At 42.7% G+C, this 26,460-nt stretch overlaps 1 protein-coding gene across 8 annotated transcripts in view; it reads right to left on the bottom strand.

Annotated features, from left to right (window-relative positions):
• atp8a2 (ATPase phospholipid transporting 8A2) overlaps positions 1-26,460 on the bottom strand; it is a 696,532-nt gene that overhangs the window by 145,701 nt on the left and 524,371 nt on the right. For all 8 annotated transcript variants that reach the window (XM_085999230.1, XM_085999235.1, XM_085999229.1 and 5 more), the window contains 2 exons: positions 25,910-26,093; positions 24,061-24,171 (listed from right to left, as the gene is read on the bottom strand). In XM_085999230.1, coding sequence (XP_085855356.1) covers positions 24,061-24,171; positions 25,910-26,093 — 295 coding nt within the window. The remainder of the gene's footprint in view (positions 1-24,060; positions 24,172-25,909; positions 26,094-26,460) is intronic.

Consider the following 26,460-nt stretch of genomic DNA (forward strand, 5'->3'; position numbering starts at 1 on the left):
ACACTTTTTCTCCTTCAAGTATTTATCCAATTCCCTTTTGAAGTCTACTATTGAATCTGTTTCTACCAGCCTATCAGGCAGTGCATTCCAAATCCTAACCACTCGTTGTGTAAAAAAGATTTTCCTCATGTTGCTTCTGGTTTTTTTGCCAATCACCTTAATCTGTGCCCTCTCGTTATTGACCCTTCAGCTATTGGAAACATTTTCTCTTTATTTACACTATCTAAACCCTTCATGCTTTTAAACACCTCTATCAATTCTCCTCTTAGCCTTCTCTGCTTCAAGGAGAACAACTCCAGTTTCTCCAGTCTATCGAGGTTGAAAGCTCAATTTAGTGCTGAGGAGTTAAACTGAGGCCTGTTCAGGTGGATATAATGCCCAGGGCATTATTCAAAGCAGTCGTGGCCAACATTCCTTCTTCAACTTGCAGCACGAAAGACAAATTAATTGGTTATTCATCTGATCTGCTGTTTATGGAACACTGTTGTGTGAAAAGTGATAGCTGTATCTGCCTATCTAACAACAACAACTACATTTCAAAACAAATTAATTGGCTGTGAAGCATTCTAGGGTATTCTGGGACATGATAAGGCACAAATATAAATGGAAGCTCCTTCTTTCTACATGGAAGTCTGTCACCTCATGCCATCTAGTTTGAGAGCTTGCATGTTGAATAATCTATCCTGCACCATCAGAGAATAAACTTATGAGAATTACCTGGTTGAAACTTATGTGGCAAAATAATGTTTAGGAGGAGGTGCCTTCTTCTAAATAAAACCTTTCCAACATCACTGTGGTATCAAATTAATATTTGATCCAGCAATGATTAATGCTGGAACTATGCCCCCCAAAATTAATTAATTACTGTCTTATTAAAATAACCAGTGTGTTAAGATCACAGTAGCCACCAGTAAATGGTTAATGTCAGGAAAAAAGTTTAGATTAGCTCAAATTAGTGGAACAACTGCCTATAAAGAATCAAGAGATGTGGGATTAGGATACAATGAAGTTATCATTTAAATTGGCAGTAGAAAGAGAAAGATTATGCAAAGAATTAAAAAAAAGCTTGAAAGCGCTGTATTCTCACTAGAATCAGAAACTATATCAACTAATCAATCAAGCCACTCTGTTATTGTTGAAAAACAGGCTTACTGAACAATTTAAATTTATATTGTTTTTATTCCATTTAACGTGGGTAGATTCAAGGTATAGATTGGGTGAACAAAACACTGTCCAATGGAGGGCATCTATTTTAATGCAAGGAGTCTTGCAAATAAGGTGGATGAACTGAAGGTGTTGATAAACACATGGGAGTATGATATTGTTGCTATCACGGAGACATGGTTGAGGGAGGGACAAGACTGGCAGCTCAATATTCCGGGGTACAGAATCTTCAGGCGAGACAGAGGGGGGGGTATAAGAGGAGGGGGTGTTGCAATATTAATTAAGGAGTCAATTACTGCAGTAAGGAGGGATGACATATTAGCAGGTTCCTCTAATGAGGCCATATGGGTGGAGCTTAAAAACAAGAAGGGGGCAAGCACTTTGCTGGGAGTGTACTATAGGCCTCCAAACAGTCAGGGGGAGATAGAGGAACAGATATGTAGGCAAATCTCAGAGAAATGTGCAAATAATAGGGTAATAGTAATGGGGGATTTCAACTTCCCCAATATTAACTGGGATAGTCAGAGTGTGAAAGGCACAGAGGGTGTAGAATTCTTAAAGTGCATCCAGGAGAGCTTTTTGAGCCAGCGTGTAGAAGGTCCTACAAGAGAGGGGGCGGTACTGGACCTAATTCTAGGGAATGTGGCCGGCCAAGTGGAAGAAGTGCTAATAGGTGAGCACTTTGGTGACAGTGACCATAATATGGTGAGATTTAAGGTGGTCATGGAAAAGGACAGGGATGGGCCGGAAATAAAGGTTCTAAATTGGGGGAAGGCCGATTTTAATAGGATAAGGCAGGATCTGGCCAAAATGGACTGGGATCAGCTACTTGTAGGAAAATCCGCATCGGAGCAATGGGAGGCTTTCAGAAGGGAGATTGAGATCATACAATGGCAACATGTTCCCGTAAAGGTCAAGGGTGGTTCTAAAAACCACAGGGAACCTTGGATGTCAGGGGATATACGAGAATGGATTAAAAAAAAAGGTGGGCTTTTGGCAGATACAAAAGGCTAAAGACGGAGGAAGCCCTAGAGGAGTACAAAAAGTGCAGGGGGATGCTTAAAAAAGAAATTAGGAGATCAAGGAGGGGCCATGAAATAACACTGGCGAGCAAAATAAAGGAAAATCCTAAGATGTTTTATAAGTATATTAAGGGTAAGAGGATAACTAGGGAAAAAATAGGGCCCATTAGGGACAAAAGTGGAAATCTGTGTGTGGAGCCGGAAGATGTAAGAGGGGTTCTAAATGAATTTTTTGCATCTGTTTTCACTATGGAGAGGGACGATGTAGACATAGAAATAGGGCGGGGGGACTGTGATATGCTCGAACATATTAACATCGAGAGGGAGGAGGTATTGGCGGTTTTAGCAGGCCTAAAAATGGATAAATCCCCAGGCCCGGACGAAATGTATCCCAGGCTGCTGTGTGAGGCAAAGGAAGAGATTGCGGGGGCTCTAACACACATATTCAGAACCTCTCTGGCCACAGGGGATGCGCCAGAGGACTGGAGAACCACTAATGTAGTTCCATTATTCAAGAAGGGGAGTAGGGAAAAACCGGGGAACTACAGGCCAGTGAGCCTAACATCAGTGGTGGGAAAATTATTGGAAAAAATTCTGAGGGACAAAATTAGTCTCCACTTGGAGAGGCAAGGATTAATCAGGGATAGTCAACATGGCTTTGTCAAGGGAAGATCATGTCTGACTAATTTGATTGAATTTTTTGAGGGGGTGACTAGGTGTGTGGATGAGGGTAACGCAGTGGATGTGGTATACATGGATTTCAGTAAGGCCTTCGATAAAGTCCCGCACAGGAGACTGGTCAAGAAGGTAAGAGCCCATGGAATCCAGGGTGCCTTGGCACGTTGGATACAAAACTGGCTTAGTGGCAGAAGGCAGAGGGTGATGGTCGAAGGTTGTTTTTGTGACTGGAAGACTGTGGCCAGTGGGGTACCACAGGGATCGGTGCTGGGTCCCTTGCTGTTTGTGGTCTACATTAATGACTTGGATATGAATGTAAAGGGTATGATCAGTGAGTTCGCGGATGATACAAAAATTGGTAGGGTGGTAAATAGCGAGGAGGGTAGTCTCAGTCTGCAGTCTGATGGTCAGATGGGCGGAACAGTGGCAAATGGAATTTAACCCGGAAAAGTGCGAGGTGATGCACTTTGGGGGAACTAGCAAGGCAAGGGAATACACAATGAATGGTAAGACCCTAGGCAAGACGGAGGGTCAGAGGGATCTGGGTGTGCAAGTACACAGATCCCTGAAGGCGGCGGAACAGGTGGATAAGGTGGTAAAAAAGGCATATGGGATACTTGCCTTCATTAGCCGAGGCATAGAATACAAGAGCAAGGAGGTTATGATGGAGCTGTATAAAACACTGGTTAGGCCACAGCTGGAATACTGTGTGCAGTTCTGGTCGCCACACTACAGGAAGGATGTGATAGCTTTGGAGAGGGTGCAGAGGAGATTCACCAGGATGCTACCAGGGCTGGAGCGCTTCAGCTATGAAGAGAGACTGGGCAGATTGGGTTTGTTTTCCTTGGAGCAGAGGAGGCTGAGGGGGGACATGATTGAGGTGTACAAAATTATGAGAGGCATAGATAGGATGGATACTAAGGAGCTTTTTCCCTTAGTAGAAGGGTCAATAACTAGGGGGCATAGATTCAAGGTAAAGGGCGGGAGGTTTAGAGGGGATTTGAGAAAGAACTTTTTCACCCAGAGGGTGGTTGGAGTCTGGAACTCACTGCCTGAAAGGGTTGTGGAGGCTGGAACCCTCACAACATTCAAGAAGCATTTGGATGAGCACTTGAAATGCCATAGCATACAAGGCTACGGACCAAATGTTGGAATATGGGATTAGATTAGACAGGGCGTGATGGCCGGCGCGGACACGATGGGCCGAAGGGCCTCTATCCGTGCTGTATAACTCTATGACTCTATGACTGCGCCAGCACACAATATATGCTCTAATGGAGCATCGCTGCCATCAGACATTTAGGGCTTGTGAGCCTGCATGTTAACAGAAATGGCAGTAAATATGCACATCTGCTATAATGTTCACATAAACGTAATCAACACATCACTGAAATAGTAAGAAGTGCAACAGATGTGCAGACTTGTTGCTATTTCTGTTCCCTCTATGCCCCAGATCGGTCCCAGTTTATATGCAACAATTCCTGGTTTACAAGCTGAAGAGTTCCACTGACAATACTGCCTATTAAAGTAAGGATGAAGTTTTTGGCTTTTATGTTACATATTACACTCGGGTTTGGTGTTACTGACCACTCCTGTAAGCAGACATAGAAACATAGAAGATAGGAGCAGGAGTAGGCCATTCGGCCCCTCGAGTCTGCTCCGCCATTCAATGAGATCATGGCTGATCATCCAAATTCAGTACCCTGTTCCTGCCTTCTCTCCGTATCCCTTGATCCCTTTAGCCTTAAGAAATATATCGAACTCCTTCTTGAATATATTTAATGAATTGGCCTCTACTGCCTTCTGTGGTAGAGAATTCCACAGGTTCACCACTCTCTGGGTGAATAAATTCCTCCTCATCTCTGTCCTAAATGGCTTACCCCTTATCCTTAGACTGTGACCCCTGGTTCTGGATTCCCTGACCGTCGGGAACATCCTTCCTGCGTCTAGTCCTGTTAGAATTTTGTAAGTTTCAATGAGATCCCCTCTCATTCTTCTAAACTCCAGCGAGTATAAGCCCAATCGACCCAATCTCTCCTCATACGTCATTCCTGCCATCCCAGTTATCAGCCTGGTGAATCTTCGCTGCACTCCCTCCATGGCAAGAACATTCTTCCTCAGATAAGGCAACCAAAACTGCACACAATACTCAAGGTGTGGTCTCACCAAGGCCCTGTACAACTGCAGCAAGACATCCTTGTTCCTGTACTCAAACTCTCTCGCTACGAAGGCCAACATACCATTTGCCTTCTTAACCGCCTGCTGCATCTGCATGCTTACTTTCAGCGACTGGTGCACATGGACACCCAGGTCTCGTTGCACTTCCCCTTCTCCCAATCTACTGCCATTCAGATAATAATCTGCCTTCCTGTTTTTGACACCAAAGTGGATAACCTTGCATTTATCCACGTTATATTGCATCTGCCATGCTTCTGCCCAATCACCCAACCTGTCCAAATCATACTGGAGTTTCTCGGCATCCTCCTCACAGCACACACGCCCATCCAGCTTTGTGTTGTCTGCAAACTTGGAGATATTACATCTAGTTCCCTCGTCTAGATCATTAATATATATTGTGAATAGCTGGGGTCCAAGGACCGATCCCTGCGGTACCCCACTAGTCATTGCCTGCCACTTGGAAAAAGACCCGTTTATTCCAACTCTGCTTTCTGTCTGCCAACCAGTTCTCTATCTAAGTCAATACCTTGCCCCCACTCCCATATGCCTTAACTTTAGACTTCCTGTATGCCAAAATGTTCCTTTACATGCCCAATATTTAAGTAAACAATAGTAAGACCCAGCAGCAGAAAAAAGTGTTATTGCCACTGCTGAATTTTTCAAACTTGTACAGTCTTATTACTAGAAACACAAGGTTAATTGTGGTTTTCTATAAGCGACTCTTCGCTTTACACAAAAAATACACAAATGATTTTATAACAGATGAAGATCAATCAATATGCACTGGGGTGGTGGTTCTTGAAACAAAGGTATTCTCATGTGTTCATATAGAGGGTTGTAAGACATTCAGTTCCAGTGATCACAGATAGATCAAGTGGAGGAATATATATTAAGTGGAGGAATAATTAGCCCCAGCATTGTGAAAGATTGTCCACATTCAATATTGATGAATGGCTGATACATCTAATATAATTATGAGGAATGTAGTCACCTACTGCTTTTGTTTCAGGTTAGCTGCGGGTAAGTGGTCCCCAGCCAATGTTACAGGTCAAAGATTAGTCTCGAGTATGGGGTTGTGGCTTTTATTAACGCATTGCCCGAGATCTTTGAGAAGGGAACAGGATCATTGATTAGCTGGAGTCCTGCTTGATGAGCACAAGATCACAATAATTACAGATGAGAAAGGCGATTCTGCCCATCTTAATTCATCTATCCCGAGAGATCCTAAAATTCCACGATTTATTATCTAATTGCTTTCCTGAGCTATCTCTCAACGCACATTAAGCCTCAAAAACAATGTTCACTTCTTACTCTTTGAAACACTATTCGAGTCACTGACAATGTAGTCTCTCTGCTGATTTCTTACTGGATGGTCATCTGGATGTTCATAGCCCGAGATAAGCCCATACAAGAAACCTCCAGTCATAGAGCTGTCAAAGGTCCACAGCCAATCACTGACACTGCCCCTAATGAGGCACAACTGTTGATCAAAACCAATAACCCATGTTTTTTTAATTGGTGCTAGAGAAATGCCTATGATGGCTTAGAATTAACATAAAGACGATGATTAGAAGTGGAGAGGGTGCTTGAGTCTGTGGTGAAGGGGCAGAACGTGATGGTAGAAGGGTTTGGGGCAGATAGGGGTTGTGTAACAGAATTGAATGAGGAAGTGATTGGAGAGAGCCCAGTCAACAACAGAGACTTGAGAGATCTCAAGGTCACATGATGGCAAGATTGAGGGGGGTCACTGTGCATGCGTGGAAGTCAGTGCGTTGAGTGAGGTGAAGGGAGATAAGCAATGCAAGGAAGTCAGCAGGGGTGGGAGAGGGAGAGTTCAGATGGAGATTAAAGTCACTTAAAGGAATTGCTCATTGCTGAGGCTGAAAGGAAGGGGATTTGGTGAGGAAGGTGCTTGGAAGGGCAGTAGATGAGGAAAATCTCAAAGTAGAGATGGAAGTCATGGTAGAGGGTGAGTAAGAGGAGGGATAGGCCAATTGCCAGTAAGCGTCTCTCATGACCTTTCCCCAACCTGAGATCTTATAACCTCTCAAAGTTTGGTGCAATGCTGTAAATCAAGATCTCTCCTAATAGGAGAACATGATCAAAACAAAGGCTATTTTTCCACTAAAAAACTACTCGTCCTTGCATAAAAATAATTTGTAACACCCACACATCAATGAGGGAAAAGTAATGAGATGGGTCTGATTGCATTCCTTGTATCCCATAGCTCTCTTTTCAATAAATTTACCTCAAATTGATACAGTATTCAACTAATTTGTGCAAACTATTATAATAAAAACAGAAAATGCTGGAAATACTCAGCAGGTCAGGCAGCATCTGTGGAGAGAGAAACAGAGTTAATGGCCCATATTTTTCGATCCCCAAGGGTGTGTACGAGCTGTGTACATGCCCATAGGGACCTCGCAAATGCCGGTTTCAGGCATGGGAAGCGATTGCGCTGAAAACCGGCATTTCTGATCTGTCGAGAATCCTCTTGACAGATCGGGCGCCTGCACTGGAAAAGGGCCTCCGCGGGTGGAGAATTCCGCTTTCTGCAGAACCTACGCCCGCTGAAAACCCTTAAAAATCTTACGCCTGGTAAATGCAGGTGTAAGGCTTGCTTTTACCAGCATAAGTTTAAAAAAGTAAAAAACTCAAAAAAAAATTCCCACTCATTTATAATTTTAAAATACTTTTTAAAAAAGGTGTTTATTTTTAGCCCTGTAAAAAACTTTATTTTTTTCAAAAAATTAAATTTGTTTAAAATATTTAATTTAAGGTCATTTTAACTCATTTTAAAAACGTGATTTAAAAAAAAAATTATTCAATGTTTAAGTGTCTTTTTTCAATGATCCCCATTCATACTTTTGACAGGTCTACCTGGCCCACGTGATCCCAGGGACGCTTGTGAACCGCATGCGCCCCTGGGATATGTGGGCCCTACGCATTTCGTCTTGGAGAGGCCCAGGATTGGAAATGGCCGGACCTCGGGAGCCCTTAGGTAAGGACGTAGCTCTTTTCCCGATAGGAGGCATCAGCACACAGGAAGCCTCCTATCAGAAATTACGGGCCATTGTTTCAGGTCGAACTTTAAAAGTTGTTAGAGATTCTTTCAATTTAGTATACTGTATTCACTGCTCACGATGCGATCTCCGCTACATTGGGGAGACCAAAAGCAGATTGGGTGATCGCTTTGCGGCACATCCCTGTTCAGTCCGCAAGCATGATCGCGAACTTCCGGTCACCTGTCACTTTAATTCTCCACTCCACTCTGACCTCGGCCTCCTACACTGTTCCAATGTAAACTCAAGGAACAGTACCTCATCTTTCGATTAGGCACTTTACACCCTTCCGGACTCAATAGGTCATAAGCACTGCCCCAATTTTTTCCCCCAGACAGCAGCTGTTGGTAATGATTCTGCTAGTCCCATTTACACCTCCTCTAGACTCATCTTTTATTTTTTTACTTGTCCCATTACCATCCCCTTTTGCCTTCCACCCTGTTCTTTCCTCCCCTCTTCCCTTTCCCTGCCTTTGTGCTTGCTTAAAACCTATTATATGTCTAACTTTTTCCAGTTCTGATGAAAGGTCATCGACCTGAAATGTTAACTTTGTTTCTCTCTCCACAGATACTGCCTGACCTGCTGAGTATTTCAGCATTTTCTGTTTTTAATTTCAGATTTCCAGCCTCTGCAATATTTTGCTTTTGTATTGTGCAAACTATTATCCATTTGACTGACTAAATTGTGAAAATTTGCTGAAGAACCCTTTAAGGTGATTCTGGCACAGTTTCACTAAAGATAATATCATGCTGCTGACTCTACATTGCAGTTTGATGTGATTAGTCAATGGCTTTTTGGTTGAAAAATAAAGAGTTATTTTCAACACAGTTACGACTGCAACTTTGCATCAAATTGTCAAAATTTCTTCATCTTGTCAAAATAAAGAAAAAAAATCAAGTTTTCTCCAAATCTCCAGGCAGGTAAGTTTTATCGTCTACCACCTGCTGACCTCTCTCAACGTTTCTCACAACACTGCGTGACAAGGATTCTGCTAACAGCGTCATAATTACATTAAAGGCAAATATTTCTGCAGCACGAAATCTCAACGTTTGCGATCTGACCAGTTTATTTAATGACCTGAAGTACAATCAGAGTTTTTAAATATTTGTGACTGTAATTGTTCCACATTTACTGGAAGCAGGATAAGGAGGGGAAGGAAGTGAGGCGTGTCATAGTACCAGAGTTGGGAAAAGTTTCAAGTTTGCCAAAACTGAAAAGAATAGAATAGGAAAATATAACAATCTGAGCTGATGGAAGCTCAAATTTACTGCCACAGTTCAATGGATATTTAGAACTAATCCCAAACTCCTCTATGGGCTTTAAAATATATGTAAAACCATTGACGTGAAGATTCCAGGTCTTGGCTTGTTCCTTTGAACTGTGCAGCTCTGCTATGTGTTTATTTATTGAAGCTAAACTATCCTAAATGAGAGGAATAACATTTTAATTAACACATACGCTGATGTCAATAAAACACTTTGTTTTAAAAAGTCCAAGCTAGAAACTTAAGTCGCATCCACAAAAATCCCCCGTGAAAAGTGATGGTAGAGCAGGTTATGGAAGTCACTCAAGAAATGTCAAAATGTCAAGAGAAGAAATTATGCATATAGACATGGAAATGTCACAGTAATATAAAAGAGACCCAATTTGCTTTTGTGGACAATTTGTGGTAAACTGGAAATAACTACTAAAGTACTGATGCAGAGTACACTGCGTTTGGTTTAGTGACAAATTTAATCCAATCACATCCAAGTTCTAATGATGCAAATAATGATCCCAGTGACTGGGAAATTAGTCTCTTAATCTTTGGAAACTGCTCTAAGGATGTGAAGGTTACATTAAACGAGACAGAAGTTATGGACAGGATAGTAATAGATAGAGAAGACGTACTGAAAAGATGAGCATTATTGAAAGTTGGTAAGTCACCTGGTCCAGATGGAATGCTTCCCAGGTTGCTGATAGAAGCAAAGGTAGAAACAGCAGAGGCATTGGTCACAATCTTTCAATCCTCATTAGCAACCCGGCACTGCTGCTGTAGCCAATGTTATACCACTATTCAAGAAAGGGGAGAGAGATAAACCAGGAAACTATAGGCCAGTCAGCCTAACATCGGTGGTGGCAAAGTTATTCGAAACAATTATCAGGGACAAAATAAACTTTCATTTGGAAAGGCATGGGTTAATCAAGGAGAGCCAGCATGTATTTGTTAAAGGCAAAACGTGTCTGACTAACTTGACTGAATTCTTTGATGAGGTAACAGAGAAGGTTGATTAAGGTAGTGCAGTAGATGTATACATGAACTTTCGGAACACATTCGACAGAGTGCCACAAAGGAGGCTTATTAAGAAGATGGAAGCCCATGGAATTTGGGGGAAAGTAGCAGTATGGATACAAAATTGGCTCAGTAGCAGGAAGCAAGGGTGGTGGTGCATGGATGAATGTTTTTCAGACTTGGAGGTGGTTTGCAATGGTGTTCCCCAAAGGTCAGTTTTGGGTCCATTACTCTTCAATTTTTATAAACGATCTAGACTTGGGTGTAGGGAGCAGCATTATAAAGTTTGCAGATGATACAAATCTTGGCCAAGTAGTAGTTCTTGATGAGGATAGTTATAGGCTTCAGGATGACATAGACAGGATGGTGAAATGGGCAGATGGAGTTCAATGCCAAAATCATTGGTAAAAGATCTAGGCCTAGAAATTCGGTGGGCTGCGCCACCAGTTAGCGCCTAAAGAGGGCACTCAGTGGCTTTAGCGCCACTGGCCGCACCTCCCGCGATATTTAGCTGGGGCGCTAATGGCAGCGTTAACCTGTTGCGCTACGCCGCCACCGATAACGTCATCGGTGTGCGCAGCGCCCCGCTTCCGCCCCGATCTCGATATTTGGCAGCGACTGCCTCTGTAGCGCCGTTCGCAAATGGTGCCCGGTTCACGGGGCCTTCCTGTGGCAACAGTGGCGCAAATTAAGGTGGAGGTGCGTGGGCGGCCATTTTTTTCGGCGGCCGCCTGCCAGCACCTCCATCCCCGGCCTCCTGATCGCTCCCCGCGACATTGCCGGCTGTTTTCCGGGAGCCCGGCACTTCTCCTCGGTGCCGGGCTCTTTTGCCGGCACTCGCGATCGCTCATCGCGCTGGTGCAGGCCCCTCCCCTTAAGAATGGGAGGAAGGCCTGCAGTACCACAGCGCGCCGTGCCGCAGCGTCACGTTGCGCTGCAATATTCAGTTTCAGCGCCCTAAGAGGGACGCAGAGCGCCTCGAGCCTCGCCCCGTGTCCCTCTTGGGGCGTTCAAGCTGAATTTCCGGCGGTCGCTACTGCTCCAAACGCTGCGCTAAATCCGGCGCCCAGGCGAGCTTGGCACCCTGTTTGCGGCTCCACCCAATTTCTCCCCCCCTAGAGTGGGGACGAGGAGAAATTTTTCACTCAGAGTTGTCGGAATCTGGAACACTCTACCGGAAAATGTGGTGGAAGCTGATTCCATAAATAATTTAAAAAGAAAGTTAGACAGGTACTTGAGGATGAGGAACTTACAGGGTTACGGACAAAAAGCAGGGATGCAGGTCTAAGCATGACTTTCTTAACAAAGAGCCAGCATAGGCACGATGGGCCGAGTTTCAATGGTTCTGTGATTCTAATCCTGCTTGCATTGATAGCAGTTCTGGAAAATTGTAGGTAAGAAATTCTAGAGAACTAACTTCAAAGAAGCTTAGGTACATCTGATGAGGAATGATGTAATCAAACTACACATCATCAGATTTGGCCATGGAACGTACCTCCAAATCTTGTGACTGATTTGAGGCCAAGGCAGACATAGCTACAATTACTGTTCCTGAAATTAAAACAGATGGATTAATGGAGAAAATTACTTGTTGTTAATTCAGTCTTTGTATGTGGACAATGCTCTAAAGGCGGCATTTACTGCCCATCTCTTGTTGCCCTGAGGGAGTCACATGTAGACCGGACAAGGTAGGGGTAGGTAGGTTCCCCTTCCAAAAGGACATCAGTGAACCAGTTGGATTTTTATGACAATTCATCAGATTTCATGGTCGTTTTTCTGGTACAAGCCCACAAATTACCAGATTTATTCATTTCAAATCTGCAACTAAACTTAAAATGCCAGCTCAGGGATGCTGCCACTTTGGCCTCTGTCAACATATCAAACATTCTAGCTGCAGAAAATGTGAAGCAGCCTCAAGACAGATCATAACTGAAGCACTACAACTCGAAAGTAAGCTTTACACAGTTTCTCAGCTCTGATCCCTCCACTCACAGCTACCACACTAAGCTCTAGTGAGCTTTTGGTGTCTGTAAAGGAGTAAATGAAAATAATTACTCAACATGTAGAGGAACAAAACTTAGATACTTTTATCTATATTATATGCCTTTCATAACTCCATTTTCCATTAGTCTTCATGTCAAAGCTGCTCTTGATAGAGATGGTAAGGCACTTTTTTCTGGGTCATGTAACATACATGATGTAACTTTTTGGAGGTTCTCATTTGACTAACATATTTCATGCATGTGGATATGGCAGGTTGATTAATGCCTGCTTAATCAGTAAAAGATGTATACAAAGGAGCTAGCAACAAATGTGTCAGCTTATGTCACTTTAAGGGCATCAGCAAATCACCAGTGGTGACGGTGAAATTTTCCTTCAATTTGTAATTCCTGACGTAATTACACCAGAAGTTTTCTGCAGACCCCCAAAGCAAGTGATTGATGCACACCTTGTAACATAATTCTATTCGTCATCTATTTACTGGTCTACAGCTTGTTCTGCATGAGTGATTTGAGTGGGCTGTGCTTCTGTGAAAACTTCTGAAGTGGCGTCTGCATTATTAAGACCAAGGTCAATATGGGAACTCAAAATGTGCACTTATCCCCATTATCTTGAATGGGGTAAAGTTCCCTTTTTTAACAAAAGTGGAAATATAGCCCTTTGCATAAAAAGTCAAGTTTTGTGAAAAATCCAAAAGAATATTTCGAAGTTACATAAATCACAAATTTGTGTTTTACTGTCCTTATGTGATGGTGGCACAGTTCACAACTATCCAGTTTCCTCTCAAGTCACTAACAATGCTGACTTGATGGCTTATCATCTGACTCTTTTTCCATTATCTCAAAGGATCCCTGGGGCTGCATCATCCCTGCCACTCTGTTACTTCTTCGTATCGATGACCTTCTCCATTCCTTCAGTATGGAGGTTGTGAGCACCGAGAGCCTGCAATCTGAAGTAGGCACATGATTGCAGAGTAGAATCATCAGCAAGAGTGCAGAGGATTCAACGATGAGTGCAGGAAGTAACTGATATGAAGGAAGAGCAAGCCCAGGGCACTCCTGTGTTATTGAAAAAACAAATCAGCAGACGAACCATCAACTGTCACACAGATAGAACCATTTGAGAGAAAACTAACTATCCAAGGACACAGCCTTGTTGGGAGGCCACATGCTTGCAACCTGTTTAGAAATACATGGTGCCAGATTGTCAAAAGCTTTGAAAATGTCTATGGAAACGATAGATGAGAGATGACCAAAGTGTTTAATAGCAAAATTCTAGAGCTGTGTAACATAATCTCCAGTGAAAAGGTCCTGCTAAAAACCATACTGGTTATCATTAGGCCAGAACTTTCAAGGTGATGCATATTTTGAGAATTACCAGTATCTTAAATAACCTAAAAAAATTATAGATGCAAGAGCATGAAAAGTACAAAAGATCACCTTTTTCTTGGAGATATTGTGCAAGGACAACACAATAGCACAAAATGCCCTTCCTCCTTAAATAACAACAGAAAACGCTGGAAATAATCAGCAGGTCAGGCAGCATCGCGGAGTGAGAAACAGAGTTAACATTTCAGGTCAATGTTCTGATGAAGGGTCATCGACCTGAAACGTTAACTCTGTTTCTCTCTCCGCGATGCTGCCTGACCTGCTGAGTGTTTCCAGCATCCGCAGTATTTTACTATTGCCCTTCCACCTTGCTGTTTTATGGCACTGGGGCACAAAACTGATTCAAGCTATTTTGAATGGTACCTGTAAACATCGACACTTAAAAGCAGAATTATTCTAATCTGCTCAAGACAAACACAACATGCTTGGATGATTAACGGGAGACTGGGCTGCATTCAGTGCAGGTTTTGTGTAACATACTTTTAATAGTTTTGAAGTTGGACTATGCTAAGCGTCAAAGAGAGATACTGCTGCTTACTGAACTTTTTCAAAGCATATAAATGTTTTGTATGTTTGTACGTTGCAACACCTGAATTGGAGATTATCTGCATCTTCAAATCTGTTTTTTTTTCAAGATTTGAGGGCGTCTGAAACACACAGGTTTACCATCAGACAAGAAACCTGGTCATTCCTTGTCAGTGATTTTAAATGTTCTTGCCTCAATCCATTCTCCACGCCAGCTTCCTTTGATGATATCAGGATTATATAATGGCAATGTGCGTACTGAGATAAAGGAAAATTAGAATCATAGAATGGTTACAGCACGGAAGAGGGCCATTCGTCCCACTGAGCCTGTGCCAGCTCTCTGCAAGAGCACTTCAGCTAGTCCCACTCCCCCGCCCTTTCCCTGTAGCCATGCAATTTTTTTCCCTTCAGGTACTTATCAAACTCTCTTTTGAAAGCTGTGATTCAATCTGCCTCCACCACCCTTTCAGGCATTGCATTCCAGATCCTAACCACTCGCTGAGTAAAAAGGTTTTTCCTCATGTCGCCTTTGGTTCTTCTGCCAATCACCTTAAATTTGTGTCCTCTGGTTCTCGACCCTTCTGCCAATCACTACAGACACAAGTACAGGTTTTAAAAATTTAAATAACTTTGCTTTCATGTAATAAATAGATTATAATTTCCCGTTGATTTTTTTTTTTTTTTTTAACAAAGAACTGCAAACATTTGCAACCACCAGCACAGGTTACTATCAATCGGTTGCTGATGAAACACCACAATGAGAGTGTTGCATCTCATCATTGTGTGTTTGATGTTTGTTCCCTTTTCTCATCTCCTCTCTTGAACAGAGGCACATAGCGCAGTACAGTTTCATATGGGCTACCAAGCCTCTGGTTCCTCACCCAAGTGTTTCCTTCTCATGCATGAATCTAAATAGTGAGTGTCAGAAGGCTATTTGCACATAGGGGAGATCACAGCTGAGCCCCATCCTGTAGTGCATCCAACAGATGTCACTGTTAGCCTGGCTGATTTCTCTGGGGCGGGGGAGGGGGGGGGGGGGCGGCGAGCAGAGGGGTTGAGCTAATTTTAGCATCCCAACTGCTGCCCTGGTTGAGGGTGAGCTAACAAGGGATTAAATCTGGGGCCACACTGAGCAGAATGTGTTTGCCCACTGAGCCATCCAGTGGAGTTTAGGTAATTTTGAAACCACTTCTAATCCAGAGTCCAGACTCTTCCCAGAATACAGCTTTACTGATCCAATCACCACCAAGCTGGTTCATATATACAAGAGAACAATTGACGTACAAATTATTGGTAAGACCATGTCATTCCTTTTGTCTGGTGTATGGAAGAAAATTATTTAACAATAATAAAACATAAATATCATTCTGTATTATTTGCAAGTGAGACAAGTGTATTCATGCCCAATTAATTAAAAGATAAAAGCAAGAAAAAAGGATAATATAACACACAATCACTGCACTCTTTGGATTAACTAATCTAGAGCACGGAGACAGAGAACAGTCAATGTTTGAGTAAAATGGCAGTGAGGTATGACATGCTTCAAACATGCTGTCACATTTCAGGATTCCTGACTATTTGACCCAGGAAAGATTTTTGGCTTAAAGTATATGTTTTTTGATAGGCAGTCATATTCAGGTTTCTAAGAGTTAATTCACAATAGTTCAGCATCCTTTGTTATTTTGACAGAGCAACAAAGACTGGAGCCACTGGGACAAAGAGGAGAGGTATGATAATGACCTCTTCCAAAAGTTAATGAACCTGCTATTGAAATGGTCATGGATAATAAGTGGATCATCACTTTCAGACATTTCCAGTAGGCATTCACATGAGATATTGGGTGAGAGAGACAGGATTCATTTGGACACAGCATGAAGTTGTTTGAGTCAATCTGGGGCAATGTGGTAGTTGCTTTGATTCGCAGCGCTATTGGCCAAACCCCAGACAGGGAAGCAGCCAGAGGACAAATTGGCAAGTTCCGAGGGTAGGGAACAAAAGAACAGAGAAACACATGGTCCAGGTCAGTTCAGTAATGTCTGGGTAGGGAGCCTGGCCAAACAAGTGAAAGTTCTCCCATACTCAAGTTGAAAGTGGATCAGATTCAGAGGAATGGCTCACCAGAAAAAGTTGAGTTAGTCTGATAACAGGGATCGTGTGATGCTGTTGTTACTTATTTTCTATACCACAAGGAGAGACTGTAAAATAAAGCAGCTTGACAATTTTTAACAAAATTTATCACACTGCAGCATTAATCAGTTCAGCTTATGGAAAATTGGAGAAGCACATGTGCAAGATTATGGTACCCAGTTCATTTTACAAGAGTGTTTCATTGTTATACCCTCCAGTTCATGCCATCATAGGACTAGACATTGAGCAAGAAAGGGAAACTCATGATAATAACAATAACTTGCATTTATACAGCACATTTAATGTAGTAAGGCACTTGACAGGAGTGTTAGAAAACAAAATTTGACACAGAATGGCATAAGGAGAAATTAGGACAGATGACCAAAAGCTTGGTCAAAGAGGTAGGTTTTAAGGAGCGTCTTAAAGGAGGAAAGAGAGGTAGAGAGGCGGAGAGGTTTAGGGAGGGAATTCTAGAGCTTAGAGCCTAGGCAGCTGAAGGCACGGCCTCCAATGGTTGAGCAATTAAAATCAAGAGGCCAGAATTAGAGGAGCACAGATATCTTTGGCTGGGTTGTGGGGCTGGAGAAGATTACAGAGATAGGCAGGGGCGAGGCCATGGAAGGATTTGAAAACAAGGATGAGAATTTTAAAATCAAGGCGTTGCTTAACTGGGAGCCAGTGAGTTCACCAGTTCAGTGAGCACAGGGGTGATGGGTGAACGGGAACTTGGTGCGAGTTAGGACACAGGCAGCCGGGTTTTGGAAGTTTACGTAGGGTAGAGCGTGGGAGGCCAGCCAAGAGTGTGTTGGAATAGTCAAGTCTATAGGTAACAAAGGCATGGATGTAGGTTTCAGCAGCAGATGAGCTGAGGCGGGGCGGAGACGTTACGGAGGTGGAAATAGGTGGTCTTAGTTATGGCGCAGATATGTGGTTGGAAGCTCATGTCAAGGTCAAATATGACACCAAGGTTGCGAACAGTCGGATTCAGCCTCAGACAAATGCTGGGGAAAGGGCAGGGGTCGGTGGCTAGGGAATGGAGTTTGTGCCAGGGACCAAAGACAATGGCTTCAATCTGTCCAATATTTATTTGGAGGAAATTTCTGCTCACCCAGTACTGGATGTCGGACAAGTAGTCTGACAATTTAGAGACAGTGGATGGGTCGAGAGAAGTGGTGGTGAGGTAGAGCTGGGTGTTGTCAGCGTACGCGAGGAAATTGACACTGTGTTTTCGGATGATGTCGCCAAGGGGCAGCACGTAGATGAGAAATAGGAGGTGGCCAAGGGTAGATCCTTGGGGGTCACCAGAGGTAATGGTGCGGGAGCGGGAAGAGAAGCCATTGCAGGTGATTCTCTAGCTACGATTAAATAGATAAGAATGGAACCAGGCGAGTACAGTACCACCCAGTTGGACGATGGTGGAAAGGCATTTAAGGAGGATGGAGGGGTCAATAGTGTCAAAGGCTGCAGAAAGGTTGAGAAGGGATAGTTTACCTTTGTCACAGTCGCATCAGATGTTATTTGTGACTTTGATAAGAGCCGTTTCGATACGGTGGCCTGGGCGGAAACCTGATTGAAAGGATTCAAACACGGATTTGGGAGGCGACAACATGTTCAAGAACTTTGGAGAGGAAGCGGAGGTTGGGGATGGGGTGGTAGTTTGCAAGGACGGAGAGGGTCAACGGCTGTTTTTTTTGAGGAGAGGGGTGACGACGGCAGATTTGAAAGAGAGGGAGACAGTACCTGAGGAGAGAGAACTGTTAACAATATCAGCTAACGTGGGAGCCAGAAAAGGAAGTTAGGTGGCCAGCAGTTTAGTGGGAATAGGGTTGAGAGAGCAGCAAGTGGGTCTCATGGACACGATGAGCATGGATAGGGCACGAGAGGAGAGTGGAGAGAAACTGGAGAAAGATGTGAGTTCAGGGCTAGGGCAGGGGGGAACCTCAGAGGAAGTTTGGCCCGGTGGGCTAGGGGAACGAAAGGAAGTGGCAGAGGCAGCTGAACAGATGGTCTCAATCGTAGAGACAAAGAAGTCCATGAGCTCCTCACACTTGTTGTTGGAGGAAAGGGTGGAGGAGGCGGGGAGAGGGGTTTAAGAAGAGGTTTGCAGTAGAGAAAAGCTGGGGGGGGCTTATCTTTGCATTCCAGAATAATCCTGGAATAGTGAGCAGTTATGGCAGACGAGAGCAGGACCCAATAATGCTTTATGTGGTCCAGTCAGATAAAGGATGCAGGATCCACTTACTGGAGAACGCAATGACGCTGAACCCAAAAGAATAACACAAGTTCATTGCCCCCCACAGTAGCCATATGCTAAATGCTGACACTGCCAAAAAATAAAATATACTTATTTTATTTGCACATTTTTTCCCCCTTGGTACATTAAAAAGAATAAACTTGTGCCCAAAGACTCAGAAAAGAGCAAGTCAGACAGCAGAAAGTTGTGAAAACTATAGGTTAATATCAGTCTCTGTTGTTTGGTAGCTTAATGCTAGAGACTTTAGACAGTGTTTCACTACTCATACCGCCAAGTATCTGAAGCAATAGAATTCATTTTTTGTGCAGCAGCACTCTGAAGTGCATACCTCAGCAGCATTAAAACTCTGTTTTATTCTGAAGCTAAAACCGCTACAGAGCCAGTATATACATTAGTGTAAAGAATGAAGGAGCAAATTCCTTTCTGGAACAAAGCAGAATGTGAAGTTTATGTCTAAATTAGGGGCTTGGTTTTCCTTTGTGGTTTTAAGTCCGATTGAAAAATGTTTAGTTACGCGAACCATCAGCTGAGAAACTTATTCATGAGCCTCCTATCACAACACTTGTCTTTCCATTGCCCGGAACAAACAGCGCAGATCAAAGGTGGACTTTGGTGTTCATTCAGATATGTGTTTACACTGGACTGGCTGTGAACATAAAACACATGGTTGGAAAGGTGAGTCTGTGTGCCAGCATTATTGCATGCTGTAATAGCGGCTAGACTGCAGATTTAACGAAGTCACTGACTAACCAACATCACTGCTGGGGCGACTGGTCTACCAGTTGCAAAACTCTATACCGATGATAAACAAAGCTATATATGAGTTAGTGCCAGCGAGAGTGCATTTAGCTCAAACTTAGGTAAAGACATGAGGCCATTAAGCTTGAGTTTTACTCAGTAATAAGTAAGACTGTGCCTTTGTCATGAATCTTTCAATTTTCATGTTTTTAAATCAAAAAATGTAACCAAAGGCAGCGACACTGCAGTGGCTCCTTCCAGTTGGCTGGAATGCATTTCAATCAAGCCAATGGAAGATGAAATGTGCGGTCATTAGAGAGATGAGTTGGAATAACGTTATTGTTCTTGGAGATTTTAATTATCCACTTATTGATGGGGTTAGAGAGGGAGTAAATGGATAAAAGGGAATGGAATTCCTAAAATATGTACAGGGCTCCTTCCTCAAGCAGTACATTAGTAGGACTACAAGGGCAGAGGCATTGCTGGATCTAAGTAGTTGAAATAGATCAGGTAGGTGAGCTAAACGTGAGCGAGCGCTTGGGAGTAGTGACTACAATATGGTAAGGTTTAAGATCCAACTAGAAAGGGAAACTAGAACACCAGATTGGATTAGGGCAGATTTTAGAAAGATGAGCAAACTAGTTGAGTTGAGGTGGAAGCAGAAATTGGTACACAGGACTGTAGAGCAACAGTGAGATTTTTATTTAAATAAGGGAAAAAGAAAGCTAAGGGGTATGTGGAAACAATTTCAAAAAACATCAAAAGGAACATAAAGTATTTTACAAGTATATTAGTAAAAAGAGAATTAGTAAAAGCAAAGTGGGACTCCTTGGTGGACAGGGCAGTCAATTTGTTGATGCTGATCAAAAAATGGCAGAGGTTCAGGTAAGTATTTCACAGCGATCTTTACTAAAGAGGATATCATAGGATCTATTGAGTGTTGATGTGTGCCGGAGGACTGGAGAGTGGCCAATGTAATATCCATTTTTACAAAGGGACATAGAACTAATCTGCGTAATTGCAGACCAGTTAGCTTAACATCTGTAGTAGGGAAAATTTGAGAGTCTTTAATTAAGGATGAAATTACCACATATCTAGGTAAAGAGAAAATAGTTAGAAGTAGCCAACAACAATTTCAAAAGGGACGATCATGCTTGAAAAACTTCATAGAATTCTTTGAGGAGGTAACATGGTAGATGGGGAAATGTAGTGTAAATGGACTTTAGGAAAGCCTTTGGCAAGGTGCCACATGCAAGCTTACTAGAAACGATTAAGGAATTTGGAAAAGATAGCAAACTGGATTAAAAATTGTTTAGAAGGGAGAAAATAGACAGTAGGAGTTAAGGGCAGTTTTTCAGGGTGACTGGAAGTCAGTAGTGGTGTCCCATATGGCACAGTTCTGGGGCTACTTGGGCCCTGACAATAAATCCCCAAAAAACCAAAGTCCTTGTGTTCCAGCAAAGATCCAAACAACATGGACCCACAATAAATTTCACAGTAGGAACAACCAAAATTGAACAAACCACTCACTACACATACTTGGGCTTAAAAATCAGTTCTACGGGAAACTTCAAACTGGCTGTGAATGAACTGAAAGAGAAAGCAAGAAGGGCTTTCTATGCCATCAAAAAATCAATCCAAATAGAAATCCCAATTAGCATTTGGCTCAAAATTTTCAAATCAGTAATTGAACCAATTGCACTCTATGGCAGTGAGGTCTGGGGACCACTAACACAACAAGATTTTGCAAAATGGGACAAACACCCAATTGAGATCCTACATGCGGAATTCTGTAAAAGTATCCTCCGGACTCAAAGGAAAACAGTAAACAACGCATGCAGGGCGGAACTAGGCCAATACCCATTAATAATCACTATCCAAAAAAGAGCCACCAAATTTTGGAATCACCTACAAATGAGCAACCCCCAATGCTATCACTACGACGCCCTGAAATGCCAAGAGCTGACCATAAAGAAGAATACCCTCAGTCAACTAGTCCTGGGACTCAATAAAGTAACTAATAACAATACTAACAATAACCAGCCCCAGGACAGTGACAGGGTAACACAAAGAATTCGACCCAACACAATCGTCGCTAAGCAAAAGGAAAAATATCTGTCATATTGGGCAGAAACAACAAAAACCCAAAGCAAACTCAATTGCTACTTGGCCCTAAACAGACAATACAACATAGCTGATTACCTGACCATGGTAAAGGATAACAAACTGAGAAGAACCTTGACAAGGTACAGACTTAGCGAACATAGCCTAGCGATCGAAAAAGGCAGACACAGGCAGACCAGGTTGCCAAGAGAAGACAGGATATGCTCTCACTGCAGTCAGGGAGTAGTTGAGACAGAGATGCACTTCCTCACAGCCTGTGGAAAATATCAGGGCATCAGAGAGAATTTCTATCAAAAATTCTCACAAATATGCCCTGAATTCAGAAATCTGACTGACAACCAAAAACTCCCATTCCTACTGGGGGAGGAGAGAAGCTGTGTAACACTGGCGGCACACTATGTTACAGCTTGCCATGAACAGAGGGACAACCAGTAAACTAAGACAAGAGTATATATAAACAAGGCGAAAATATATTTATAAACTCAGGGATATACCTGTTTATACACTGTATGAATGGAACCGCGTTTATGTGTTCAACCATAAATGTATTTTGATGCTTTGGCAACATAAGATGTACCTTATCATGCCAATAAAGCGATTTGTATTGTATTGTATTGTACTACTGTTAATTGCAGAACAATGATTTGGATATAGGTCTAGAGGGGGTGGTGTCGAAATTTGTAGATGATACCAAAATGGGAGGTAAAGTTAATTCTTTACAAGACTAAAAGGAAGCTGCAAAGGATATTGATAAAATGGGAATTGAGCTAAAAAACGGCAGATGAAATTCGGTGTCAGTAACTGAGGTGATGCATTTTAGTTAAACAAAAGCAGTAATTGTACTCTGAAAGGAAGTAAGCTCAGTGTTGTTTTTGGTCAACCTTCCTAATGTTTCCTTTTTTGTCTATTCATCCATTTTTCCTTATGCCTCTATGAAGCACCTTAGAATATTTTTTTATGGTGAAGCTGCAACATAAATGCAAGGTATTGTTGAATAAGCCTAGTAAACCAATATCTCCAAAATAAAAGATGCAATAGCAGAGCACTTGGAAAGCAGTGACAGGATCGGACAAAGTCAACATGGATTTACAAAAGGTAAATCGTGCTTGACTAATCTACTGGAATTTTTTGAGGATGTAACTGGTAAAATAGATGAGGGAGAACCAGTGGATGTGGTGTATTTGGACTTTCAGAAGGCTTTCGATAAGGTCCCGCATAAGAGATTAGCGTGCAAAATTAAGGCACATGGGATTGGGGGCAAGGTATTGACTTGGATAGAGAACTGGTTGGCGGATAGAAAGCAGAGTTGGAATAAACGGGTCGTTTTCCGAGTGGCAGGCAGTGACTAGTGGGGTACCGCAAGGATCGGTCCTAGGACCCCAGCTGTTCACAATATATATTAATGATCTGGACGAGGGAATTGGATGTAATATCTCCAAATTTGCAGACGACACAAAGCTGGGTGGGAGGGTATGCTGTGAGGAGGATGTCGTGAAACTCCAGTACGATTTGGACAGGTTGGGTGATTGGGCAGAAACATGGCAAATGCACTATAATGTGGATAAATGTGAGGTTATCCACTTTGGTGGCAAAAACAGGAAGGCAGATTATTATTTGAATGGCAATAGATTGGGAGAAGGGGAAGTGCGAAGAGACCTGGGTGTTCTTGTGCACCAGTCGCTGAAGGTAAGCATGCAGGTGCAGCAGGCGGTTAAGAAGGCAAATGGTATGTTGGCCTTCGTAGCAAGAGGGTTCGAATACAGGAACAAGGATGTCTTGCTGCAATTGTACAGGGCTTTGGTGAGACCGCACCTTGAGTATTGTGTGCAGTTTTGTCGCCTTATCTGAGGAAGGACGTTCTTGCCATGGAAGGAGTGCAGCGAAGATTCACCAGGCTGATGCCTGGGATGGCAGGAATGACGTATGAGGAGAGATTGTGTCGACTGGGCTTATACTCACTGGAGTTTAGAAGATTGAGGGGGGATCTCATCGAAACCTATAAAATTCTGTCAGGCCTGGACAGACTAGATGCAGGAAGGATGTTTCCGATGGCCGGGGAGTCCAGAACCAGGGGTCATAGTTTAAGGATAAGGGTAAGCCATTTAGGACCGAGATGAGGAGGAATTTCTTCACCCAGAGAGTGGTGAACCTGTGGAATTCTCTGCCACAGAGGGCGGTGGAGGCCAGTTCATTAAATATATTCAAGGAGTTGGATATATTTCTTAAGGCTAAAGGGATCAAGGGATATGGGGAGAAAGCAGGGACAGGGTACTGAATTTGGATGATCAGCCATGATCTCATTGAATGGCGGAGCAGGCTCGAGGGGCCGAATGGCCTACTCCTGCTCCTATCTTCTATGTTTCTATGTTTCTATCTCCTAACCCCATCTAACATGAGAGAAAGTTCCCCTCCCCTAATTCTGTCCCATCTTCTGAGACCCAGCTGCTATTCCCTAATCATAATGCAAGTCAACAAGGTTTTCTATATTCCACCTAAAAACTAATGAGGCACAGATATGACTCCTTACCTCTATTATGTACAGCACCACATTTTTGTAAAAACAGTAAAGGATGCACTTTGTCACTCGGATGTAACTCCAGGCTCCGTGGACCAATAAAAGCTTTTCTAAATATGAAAACTGGAATGAGAAGGAAAAAAAGCCTTCATCAATACCAAAAAGATTTTTTTTAAACCACACAAAACATTAAATTCACAGGGTGATCAATTCTGCAAAAAATGCTCATCTATACTAAAACTACTGTAATGTTCCAATGAAAATCAGCTTCACAATATCGAAGGTCAACATGTAGCAACTAATATATTTTCTCAGTGCAATAAACCTAGAATCGTTCTACATTAAGAAAATAAAATGATTCTAATAGTACTCAATACGACTCAGGCGCCATCTTCAGCCCACCTTCCTTTCATCTGTAGCTCTTGGCAGACTTACTGGTCTACATTGGGCCTCCATTCATAACCTTCCTAGCAGATGTTCACTGAGCTGGGATTCTGCATTGTTCCCTCTCCTTTCTTGCACCCCGGTGAAAGAAAGGAAGATTATCTCAGCTTCCATACAGCACAAAAAAGGGTCCTGTTAAAACCAAATTATTGGTTCTCTATTTTTCTTCATCCTGTGGCAAAATGCTCACCCTTTATTTCAAAACTACCCACAGGAGTTCGCAGTAGATCTTGTAGCGGGTCACTCTGTGGTGGAGATTTCTGGAGCATTCCTGAGAGTTGTCCTTGTGCAAGACACACAATGAACAGGGGTCTTGACAAAAGTTGGTGAGTAACACTCTTCTAGTGGAACAAACATTTATTCACTCTTAAATTATAATGAAGAGTTAGTTAATTGCCTTTGGCTTTGGACCTGAATTATCTCCTCAAAAATATGCCACAGTCTCCGAGTTGGCAATGTCGTAAATATCCTCAGCTTAGAAATGGTGATACTAAAATTCTTGGCCCCAAAATGAGGGGGGCAGGAGGGCGGGATAAGGAAGGGAGAGGCAAATGGCATCTTCTTGAGGACGTATCTGGCAATGGGAGATGGAACGGAGTTAATATCTGTCACCAACTCCGTAATCTGATACCTGAACCCTGCAGGCCTCGAGGATTCCAGAATGCTGTTGAGGATTAACTAGCCCGCTTGGCTGATTGATGGAAATTCCCTAACAGGTAGGGTGGTCCTGGCTGGACTTGCAGTGGAAAGCTTACCAATGTTCTGTGGTTGTAAGGTGCATGGTTTTAGCTTGTTAAACTCCCAATGCATACTTAGGGACCGTAAGTTTTGACTGCTGCCAACCTGAATCTACATCTTCTGGACTTAAGTGGGGTGTATCTTAATAGGGAGAAGCTTTGCAGTCTATATCAGACAAATGGAAACTACATAAGTGGATTTTTCAGTCCTACGGTTTGGAGAGCCAACCATGGTGATGGGAATCAGTGCCAAACACCCATCAGTCACCCAAATGACAAGAAAGAAACATTTCCAGAATCAGGAGAAAAACATTTCAGAATAAACCACAATTCCTGGAATAATGATGCTCAGAACTTATTTTATAAAAAGTTTTTACAATTTTAAATTACTGTTTGCATATTGTAAACTACAGAGAGTCAAGCACTTTACTTCTGAACTCTGCCCTCTCCTCCGTGACAGCGGAGCCTGCAATAGTCACAACTTCAAAGTAAATGCTCTGTTTATGTGACTATGTAATTTCCATAGATAGTAAACTTGCTAGCACTGGGAGGGAAAGATACCAACTTTAGTGCAGTAGCAAAACATTTTGACTGCATTTGTGAATGAGATAGCATTTCCCAAATAATGGGGGAATTATTGATCATGGTAAAAAGACAAAGTAATACTTAAAGCCTCTAACCTGTGCTATGGAGTAATCAGAGGAGTTGGTGGCTTGCAGACCTTCATTACCACTAATCCCTACTCCAACATGCGCAGTCTGAATCATCCCCACGTCATTGGCTCCATCTCCGATGGCCAGGGTGATGGCATTAACATGCTTTTTCACCATCTCTACTATTTCTGACTTTTGGAGAGGAGAAACTCTGAAAGGAGAAATGAGATGTCAATCACTTTGATAGCTTTGGATCTACAAGATCTTTTGCATAATACACAAGACTCCCACTTTATGCGACAAATACTCATACACTTCAGCTTTTTATTAGGTGATTAATGATATGCTAGCTGCTTTAGTTTAAAGAAACCAATAAAATTCACGAAACATTGAGCATTAAATGTTTAGCAGTTCAGGAGGGCACTTCCCCAAAAGGAATGGGGGGAACAAAATCTGACAGGAATCCAATTTGCATTGTTCTTGGACGGTTTCAGAGGTAAATTGGTAGAGGTCCAATTATGTTAAGTATTATGTGTGGGGTGGGGTGAGCAGGAGGAGGGAGAGGAGAGGGTAGTAGC

The sequence above is a fragment of the Somniosus microcephalus genome, chromosome 10, assembly GCF_052327205.1.
Source record: "Somniosus microcephalus isolate GS21.2 chromosome 10, FLI_Smic_1.0, whole genome shotgun sequence".
In the NCBI taxonomy this organism is placed as follows: domain Eukaryota; kingdom Metazoa; phylum Chordata; class Chondrichthyes; order Squaliformes; family Somniosidae; genus Somniosus; species Somniosus microcephalus.